General features: G+C 30.5%; 2 protein-coding genes across 4 annotated transcripts; both read right to left on the bottom strand.

The window, feature by feature from the left end:
* Positions 1 to 653: 653 nt before the first annotated feature.
* Positions 654 to 3660, bottom strand: LOC108333218 (uncharacterized). 3 transcript variants are annotated; one of them, XM_052870866.1, is made up of 6 exons: positions 3439 to 3660; positions 2842 to 2972; positions 1999 to 2264; positions 1657 to 1868; positions 1293 to 1548; positions 759 to 1165 (listed from the first exon to the last, which is right to left on the bottom strand). In XM_052870866.1, exons 3-6 carry the CDS (start codon positions 2248 to 2250, stop codon positions 860 to 862), a joined length of 1026 nt encoding a protein of 341 aa, XP_052726826.1. In that variant the 5' UTR covers positions 2251 to 2264; positions 2842 to 2972; positions 3439 to 3660; the 3' UTR covers positions 759 to 859. The 3 variants fall into 3 exon arrangements, with proteins under 3 accessions (XP_052726827.1, XP_052726826.1, XP_052726828.1); XM_052870867.1 differs by lacking the exons at positions 2842 to 2972; positions 3439 to 3660 and adding an exon at positions 2546 to 2768 and having other exon boundaries at positions 654 to 1165; XM_052870868.1 differs by lacking the exon at positions 2842 to 2972.
* A 4226-nt stretch (positions 3661 to 7886) lies between these two features.
* On the bottom strand, positions 7887 to 9746 carry LOC108332905 (pentatricopeptide repeat-containing protein At1g08070, chloroplastic). Its single transcript, XM_017568204.1, has one exon. The coding sequence runs from the start codon at positions 9744 to 9746 to the stop codon at positions 7887 to 7889; it is 1860 nt and encodes a 619-aa protein (XP_017423693.1).
* Between the last annotated feature and the right edge of the window lie 609 nt (positions 9747 to 10355).

Below are 10355 nucleotides of genomic sequence, written 5' to 3'. Positions count from 1 at the left end.
TACTAAAGAATGCACACACAATTATTTTCCTAAAAGCCATTCCAACCCAAGCCCATATGAGTTTTGTATCAAAAAACTTGATTTGATGAAATTTTTTCCTGCACCCCATGTTTTCTTTATGCATCTTCATAAGCAAAATGGAAAGATAAAATTAATGTGTAAAATCTACATTTTGGACGGTATAAAGTAGAATGTTTAAATTCTGGAACTATAATTTTAGCTGGAGTATAATTGGAATTTTAAAAGTATAGAGTTGCAGGAAGAAATTTCTTTGATTCAATTTAAATCATATTTTTTCTGGTCCAGTCCATTTTATGGGCTTTTTTATTTTTAACACCTCTATATATGAGTACATTTTAAATACTATTAATTTCATAGTGAAGTCCAATAAATAAAAATGTGGCGTCTAAGTGAACGATTTTAAAATTAAAATTTTCTATTATTTCTTTCTTATTGGCATTTCACATTCCTGTCAAATTATGACTTCCTAAACTTCAAATAATTTCATTGAAAATTTTTTAACAGTTGAAACCCATTCATTATGAAATGAAAAGAAATTGGTTTAATTCTAAAAAGTTAAAATTAAAAATTTGGTTTTTATACATGCAAATCTTTCCCTGCTCTCAAGAAATTTGGTTTTTAGAGCATCAATATAAAAGTTTAATGTTTAATTTGAAACTTGGTTCCAACCAATCACACTGCTTAAATCCAATGCCTACAACATGCTCGACAATTGGTAAACTGGCATGTTTGTTGGATAACAAACTCAAATATTCCTTCGTCTGCTCATAAAATTTACTTGTATGGACTAGACTGTGGTCTACATAATAGATTCGGGGTTTACTCCACAGCTTGCATCTTATTCAGAAATATCTGGTGAGAGTACAAGTGCTCTTATAATAGACTCACATTCATTTTTCTTGAAGAGAAACAAATGTCCCGCATGAGGAAGCTCGTGATAAAGAATCCATGGTAATTTTTGAGAGATGTAACGGTTCAGTGTGTAGGGAATGATCCTATCTTCAAAGCCTTGCCATATGTGGACTGAACCATTATCATCAAAGAAAGGATTTTCTATCTCTGTGGGGCCAAATTCCCACTTTCCAAAAGCACTCATTATGTCTCGGTGTAATGATTCATATTCACCTTGCTGAGTTATCTTCTCCTGCATGTCAAGACACAAAACTGATAAACTAAACCTGTGCATCATGCATGAATGAATGTTTACATGTTGTTTTCTTTGTGAATATGAATGTCAAGATGAAGTGACAGATGAAAAATGCAGCAACTACCTGACCAGTGTTTGGGAGTTCTGACAAGGTCCTCACTATTTCTATATCATCAGGAGACAACATGTTTGTTAAGGTCAATGAAGGAAAACATTTTTGTGTCATCCACCAATGGAACAACCAAGGGGCGTAATGTGCGACTCGAAAAGTCCATTGGTCTGACCGAGGTAGCATCTGAAATGCCTCTCTCAAAAGATGATCAGGAAAAGAAGGCCACCAATAGCTTATAAATGGAGCCACCAAAGCTGCTCCTAATAATCTGCCAAAGGATTTCTTGTTATATGTATAAAGATCCTTTGTTACATCTTGATAGTGTAAAAATCATTTATCCAAGAATGGAAAACATCAATACAAGTACTTAACATGCCTGTGTGGAATGTATTTTAGGCAGCTCCAAACAGGGTAACCTCCCATTGACATTCCTATTATATAAAACTTATCACCAATCTCCAGTTTATCAGCCAGTTCTTGAATATCATAAGCTTCACTCTTCACAGAACGTGATGAATGTGGGTCACTTTCACCATAACCAGCCCTGTCGAAGTGGAGGAAATATATCCCAAGCTCCTCAATAAGTTCCTGCATACAACCAAACTCAATAATTTTTGTAGTATATAAAAATCTCACTTTATTATCTTAGGATTAAGTTATACTTAAAGTCCAAACATGTAACGTATAAAGGAAAAGCAAGTAAGTAGTTGAAACATACTTGAGAAACTGGTAAAGTTGTGTCTTTGAAACTGTTATATCCATGAATGACAATGATCTTGTACCTAGCTTCTTCCTTAGGAACACCAAATTCTCGGTAGGCCAAATTCCTCCCATCACTGAGCTTCACTCTGGGTGAAGTAACTTGAGGACCACCAATGGATCCACAGATTTTAGGAACTGGGGGTTTTATGGCCTGATAAACCAACCCAATGAGAATCACCACCAGTGCCACTGCTATTGGAATCACCATTGCTTCAAAAGAGACTGCAACACCAACCTTATTATTCACAACTTTCATAACAATTTTAAAATGTGAAGAAACAAAAAGCAAACTCGTGCTTCTTCTTTGCTTCCAATAACACAATCAATCAGTTAATCAATAGCATTCTCCAAGAACAGTAAAGGAATAGAAAACAGAACCAGAGCATCCAGAAACAAAACATCTCTGCAAATAATTAATCATTACTACCAAGTTTATTTCATAAGAACCAGTTTAAATGCAAATAATTTCTAATTGATTAACAGTATAAAAAAACTGATCTTACCAACTTTTCAAGCTACCGAATTGCTCTACCTCTGACTACTGAAATATAATCCGGTTGGAAACAGAGAGAAGGGTATTTATTATTAGAGGTGTGATAAGAATGCATGCAGTTTTCTATAACTTAACTATTTTCAATACAATTTATTTACTGGTTAAAATTTATTAAAAATAACGAAAAAAGTTGTGATTTTTAATTTGTTGAGAATTAACATGTATAAACGAACGACTCTTGCAACAATTTTTATATTTTTAAGAATATAAACATTGGGATTCCTTGATTCAGATAAAATGACATACATCATGTGCCGCAGAAGCAGAAGCAGAAGCAGAGCAGTGGGTAATGCAATGCAGAGTGATGATGGTCCCTCTCATATACGTCAAAAAAGAATTACGTGGAGAAAACGTTATCTTCACTTCCCAAACACGCCCTAAGAAATAATTTCATATACCCAAAATATAATTAATCCGTGATTTATTACTATTTCTCTTATTCTACTAAATACGAAATAAATAAATAAAAGTTTCAAAATAGTAATAAAAATTCTAAAATAACGCTTCCAGAAATTCAGAAAACATTAACCCACTTGGACATCTTAAAAACATGAACGGTTCCTCTCTTCACAACATAAGCACGTGAAGGAGTAACATTTAGGCGGTCACAAGACTGCCACGTGGCAAGCAATTAGCCTTGTTTCAGAATATTATCATTAATTAATTAACAGAGATTAAATGGGAGAGCTGGAAAGGAAAGCAGATGAAGTGAAAAACGAAGATTGAACAGAAAATTGATCTGACGAATGGTGGAATAAGGTTTGAAACAAAAGGGGAATAAGAAAGTAAAAAATATAAAATGCATGGAAGAAAGAAAAAGAAAAAAGGAAAGAAGAGACTCACCTGCAGAAAATGAAGTGTTGATTTTATGAATCTGCAAAAGATGTCTGTTTCTTCAGTTTCTTCTATTTCTTTATAGTGCCATGTCTTCTTCAACCAAAACTCACTCATAAAGGGCTCAACAGCTATGTCTGACCATGATGTCCATCTCACAGATTGGAATCATATTTTTTTTTCTTCAATATTTGTTTCTCTTAATCACCTTTTCCATCTGTCAGGTTTTCATACCTATATAACATTGCAGCTTTTTTTTTTACAATTTATATATATATATATATATATATATATATATATATATATATATATATATATATATAACAGTACGTGTTTGTTTATTAAACTCTTACGTAATAAAAGTCACATAATTGTAATATTTTTATATTGATAATAATATAGTTTTATTTAACTTTTTTAATATGCAGGACATCGTAAAGATAACAAAATATTTTAAAAATAGTGAAATTATATTATTTTAATATTAACTTTTTTAATATAAATCATCGAGTTTATTATTTTTTTAAAATATTATTTTTTTAAAAATTATTTTTTATTTTGATTTCTTTTTATGATTTTTTTTATATTTATCTGATTAATAAAATAGATTTTTGCAGTAAACTCTTTAATTATTAATGAGAGTTTTTCTATTTATGTAAATAGAGTTTTAGTTTGTCTGATTTTTTTTTTTGTAAATTAATCTTTTTAGCTTGCATGCAGTGTTGAATTGTTTATACCAATTTTTACTGATTAGTGGGTCTAATGATGTTCTCATCATATTTGTATTACTCTTAGGTATAAATGTGACTTTTTATGAGCTCAAAGGGATTTATATTTTCCTTATAACAAGTTCATCTCTCTTAGGAAAGGAGAGCTAATTGTACAATATTATGTGATTAATACCTTAGTAATTGTAAATTGTATGTTTGCATGGTATTTTGCTAGTGTCTAATTAAGAATTGATGTGCAAAATTAAAATTAAGGTTGTAAATTGGTTTACTTGAATTGTATGACTAAATTGGGAATGTTGTTTGATTGATATTGTAGATGATATTGTTTGAACCATAGAAGATAGTGTAATTTGAAATTGGTATCATTTTGGTATTTATAATAGTTGTTGAACTGTTTGGCAAGGTTGGAATGATATAAATTTGTAGAATGTTTTGCAGAACTATGCAAACTCTCTAAGTGAGAATATATTCGTTAAGCGAAACCAAAGTCAGAGTTATTAACTTGGTTGTCGCTGAGCAAGAATATACTCATTGGGCGAAGTCAAAGTCAAAGAGTTATTAACTTTGCGTTGGCGTAGTTAAAGTCAGATAGTTCACTAACTTGGCAACTGGTGGGTGAGACAAGTCTCACTGGTCGACTTTAAGAAAAATGTTAAGTCTGAGTTCTAGTTATTATTTCATTGGACAGGCTATCTAATCGTTGGGTGAATAAGCTTTCAAGCACTACTTGCTGATCTAGTAGATGTTCTTCCTGAGCAAGTAGATGTTCTCGTTGAGCGAGTAGATGTTCTCGTTGAACGAGTAGATATTCTTGTTGAGTGAAATTACAAAACTTTATTCTATATTTATGTTCTCTTCTAGTATGTTTAATGTATAATTTTATAAATGTAAAATGATGATTGGTTTATATATTTATCTCAAAATGGTTAGTACTAATCTAAGGAAATTTGGTTATGATTTTGTTAATGTAAGCATTGACATATGAGATGTCAATAAGAATGTATCTTGAACTCTAATAATTATTCATACTCAAACAGAAGAAAATGAATTATGTGGTGAAAGTCGTAAGAGGTCCTACCTAACTACTAGACAGTTAGGTTCTAGGTGCAAAGGGAACTAACCTTGAAAGTTGTAAGATGATGCACACCTACAATGAAACTTAACGTCAAAGGTATGTATTCAGATAATTGAGTCTATTGAAAATTTTCATATGTGATATGATTGTTTTTTTGTAAATAAGTGATATATGATAATATTTCTATATTTGTTATATAAAATCTCTTTTTGCATGCTAACTTATCATTTCTATTTTGCTATTTTTGTTTGTATATTTCTTTTCTTTGAAATAATGATTACCTTATTAATTGAGCAGAAGAGGAATAAGTACTAAAACACCTCTGATATATTTTTGTGGAAGAATAAAAATAAATCTAAAACACATGGATTATATAAATCTGGTAATAACTTATGTGTGGTATTTGAAACGGGTTTGTAGTTATATCACAAATCTATGAAATTTGTAATTCTGGGTAATCTAGTAAATTTTCTTTAATTATTTTATATATTTATTATTATTACAGTTATATTATTTAAATGTTGAGAGAATAGGCTTTCTTTATCAATCTTATAATATCATAGACATATTTTAAAATGGTAACATTAAATGTGATTTAAAAAGTATAAAAGTTTTAAATATGAAGGCAGTTAGAAATTTGTTCTACGCTGTAAAGTATAGTTAATGTGATATGTTTTTATTCTTTATTAAAAACATTTGTTTTAGGTGTTTTTACATTTTCAATGCGAAAAATTAACGTTACGTTTTCAAGATTAAAAAATAAAATTTATTGTAAATGATATCGTATTATGTTATATAGACTTTTTATTTTTTTGTAAAAATAAGTATTATTTTTTATATTTTGGAATTGATTTGGTCTTTATATTTTATTATTATTATTTTAATAATATATTTTGTTTTATTACAAATCATTTGTTTGATTTGAGATATCAGCCTTATAAACTATTCTCTTTTAAAATTAATTAAAAATTGTTAAATCTATCATGAAATTAAAAATTAATTAAACCTTATTTATCTTATAATTACTGAATATATAATTTTTAAAACATCGTATTTGATTTTGTAAATATTAAATTATTATTAAACATTAATAATTAAATTATAATATTTACCTTTGAGATTAATAAATTTAATAAATGGGGTTCATCAACAAGGCGTTAACGACCCCCCTCGACCATGTTTTTTGTGTGTGTATACTATAATGATCAAATTAAATAATTAGTATATTAGTAATTTGTATTAAATTTAAAATTTTGTTAGACTATATTATTTGAATATTTTAATTTAAACTTTAATTTTTTTGAATGGAAAAATACTTTTTATGAAATGAAAAATCAGTAAATTTAATATCGTTTGTTAATTAACATGTATTCAGTAAATAGTTCTACTTTAATATTTAAAACTTTAAATAAAATATATTTATCAAATTGATTATTTAATAATAATGATTTATACAGTTAAAAACAACTATAATTTTAAAAATTAATATATTCAAAGAGTAAAAAATAGAAAAAAAACGGGTGAGTGTTAATTCAATTGTTTCTGTGGCTATATTCATTGAATGGCTGGATAATTCTCAATCCAACTCAATTAGATTGAATTAAGTTTTATATATTATTAGGTTAAAATTCAATCTAATCCAAATTAACTTTTACATAGGTTAGATTATAAGTTTGGTATAAAGGATCTTAGACTCATTTATACATGTGTTATTAACATATTAAGTAATATTTTTTTATATCTTAAATTAGTTTGTACAAATTTATTATAATTTGACTTGTTATTTACTTTAAGTTCAATATAATTTTTTTTACAGATTGTAATTTTTAATTAGATTAATATTTTGAAAAAAAAATTCAAAATTAACATAATTGATCAAGTATAAATATGATTGAATTGAGTTTAACCCAAAAAAGAGAGTATAAAATACCAAATTTGAATCCAACACAATATTATTTTAATGTGTTGGATAATGTATCCGTCGAAATCTTATACGACCCTACTCAACCAACTAATAAACACCCTAGACAAGTTGATAAAATAAAAAATATCGATTTTTTTAATAGAAAAAAGTTAGCCGCAATTAATCACCTTACTACATTCACTTTTATTCCACTGTTAATGAATTACTCAATTTTATCCTTTAATAATAAGTTGATGCAATTTGGTTGTTTAATTCTTTAAAAAAGTAATATAATTTTGTACCTTCTGTCTAAATTAATTTAGTCACAATGTTGTTAAGAAAATTGTTGTTTACAAATAGCATAATCTATTTCACCATCTATTAGCATAATCCCTTTAAGTCGATTTGGACAGAAAAGAATAATTGGAATAATTTTAAAAAATCAAATTAAGCTGTTTATTAATAATGGAACAAAATAAATTATCATGATGTGTATATGAATAGTTTTTTTAAACTCAATTTGTGAGATTAAATTTAAATAATTTTTTTTTCTTTATGCCTATTATATATCTTTATGTCATTATTATTATTTTTTATTTAGATCAATATTATGGTAAAAATTATGAAAATGATGAATTCTGTACTGGCATAATTTTGTAAATGATAATCCTAGAACATTACATAATCATCCTGTTGGATGTGGCAATTGAACAATATTTATACATTATGGTACCTATATATAACAAAATTACCAATAATTTCTGCAGGAACAACAACCTTTACTAAAATGGTGAAAACGGTTTTGATCTCTGACTATAATTTGACGTTTGTAGATTTTTGAAACCATTTGCATGAACTTGTGACAATCACAACAAATTCTTAAATTCTTCACTATTTGAATGGGAACACCCTCTGGGAGACTTGACACTCCAAAAGCAAGAGCCAATTTTTCACTGTGAAGAATTAGTTGGCTCTCTTTTTCACACTCTTCAATGTCTAGAAAAACTTCATTGATATCAGGTTCATATCCCTCTGATTTCAGCTTACACACAACCTCCTCTAACTTCAGCAAAACACTTTGGTTATACCCCACATTCATGGCCTTCCCCACAAGGAATTGATGCACTTCACCATCCACCAGAATAGAGCTACATCCAGGAATTTTTCTTACTCCCCTTTTTCTCATCATCAATCTAACTTTACTCACCTCATCCCACCTTCCCATTTTGGCAAAGATATTCGAGAGAAGAACATAACAACTTGAATCTTTTGGAGCCAACTCTATGGCTCTCAATGCAGCAGTGTGCCCCAACACAACATTATTGTGCTTCATGCTGGCACTAAGAATGGCCTTCCAAATTAAAACATCAGGCTCAAAAGGCATATCATGTATAACCTCAAGTGCCTGTTCTAAGCAACCTGATCTACCAAGTAGGTCAACAATGCATCCGTAATGTTGAATTTTGGGGACTATCTTGTACTTCATTTGCATGGTTTCAAAATAAAACTGACCCTCATCCATAAGACCTCCATGATTGCAAGCACTTAAAATTCCCAAGAAAGTTATATCATCAGGCTTAAGTTTTTCCGTTTCCATCTCCTGAAAAAGTTCAATGGCTTCACGGGCAAGACCATGCAAGGCTAAACCAGAGATCATAGAATTCCAATCGCCAATGTTTCGCCGGTGACAAATGGTTCTAAATACGTGGTAGGCATTTTCTATTTGACCACATTTAGCATACATGTTTATGAGAGCCGATCCAATAAAACTACAACTGCCAAGTATCTTATTAGAAACTATATAATCGTGTATCCATTTTCCCTCCTCAACAAAACCAAGGTCAGCAATGGCTGAAAGGACACTAACAACAGCAGGAGCATCCGGTCTAACTCCTAAACTCAACATTTCTCTGAACAAACGTAACCCTTTCTTTGGTTGATGATTGAGAACAAAAGCTGAAATCATACTCGTCCAAGTCACCACATCCCTGACACCCATGCCCATAAAAACCTCCTCAGCAAGCTCGCACGACCCATGCTTCCCATACCCATCAATCATGGTATTACACGAAACCAGGTCCCTTTGAGGCATTCTCTCAAACACCTCACGTGCCATGTCAATCTGACCGGCTTTCAAGTAACCCGAAAGCAACGAGTTCCAAGAAATCAAGTCTCTTGTAGGCATTTTATCGAACACCGACCTTGCAAGTTCAACCATGCCAAGCTCCAAACACATGCGAACCAAGGAGTTGGTAACAAACGGGTCGTTCCACAAATGGGTTTTCAAAATGAACCCCATTATTTGTTTCCCTTCCTCAAATGCCCACGACTTTCCACAAGCTTTGAGTGTGGGAGGAACCAAAAACTCGACTCCCCTGATGTCACGGAAGCCAGAAAGTGCATGAACAAAAACGTAAACGGCGTCGTAGGGGACACTGCTCTGAGAAAGAACGTTGACAAGTTTGGCGACAGAAAGCGCGTGACTGATGAGCTTTGTTTTGATGAAGTAGGCGTGAATTTGGCGCACTTGATACAGTGTGGTGCATTTATCCGACAACAACCTTGTTGGGCTCGCCCCAACTGAAACTGGAAGACAGTTTGATATCATGCTAACAACAACCGACTTTTGTTTTTGTTTATGCTTTGAAAGTTTATATGGGCCTCTTATTTCAGCCTTATTTGAACTAAATACAAAAGTATAAGGTTTAATCATATGATTCTTATTTTTTTTTACTTTTTTTTATATAAGTTTCTTACTTTTTTTTTTCTTTCAATTGGGTCTTTATTTTTTAGAAAGGATAGCAATTAAATTTTTGACATTAGTTTCGTACTAACACAGCTAAAGAGAGTGTTACGTAATTCATAGTTTTTTTTTTTTTAAAATATTTTTATTTTTATAATTTTTTTTTTAAATGTCACGTGTCAAACTGATATTCTGGCATGTGGCACTATTAGTGCCACATCACACTTATGGTCTCAATTTTTGTCAACTTTGTTCAAAATGACCTCATTTTTTTAAAATGTTCAATATAGTCCTAAAAGTCGTAATTTGTGTTCAATTTAGTCCTTTTTACAAACGCCGTTTAAATCGCTAACGGCCAAATGTCCAGCCGTGCAATCAATGACACATCACCCTTAACACGTCATCATCTTCTCCTACCTCTAGAAACCCTAATTTCCCCCTACACAGAAACCCTAGCCACCACCTAACCCTAAC

The sequence above is a fragment of the Vigna angularis genome, chromosome 11 (genome assembly GCF_016808095.1).
Source record: "Vigna angularis cultivar LongXiaoDou No.4 chromosome 11, ASM1680809v1, whole genome shotgun sequence".
Classification (NCBI taxonomy): Eukaryota; Viridiplantae; Streptophyta; class Magnoliopsida; order Fabales; family Fabaceae; genus Vigna; species Vigna angularis.
The sequence above is the reverse complement of the archived record's forward strand: the minus strand, read 5'-3'. Positions and strand labels throughout refer to the sequence as shown.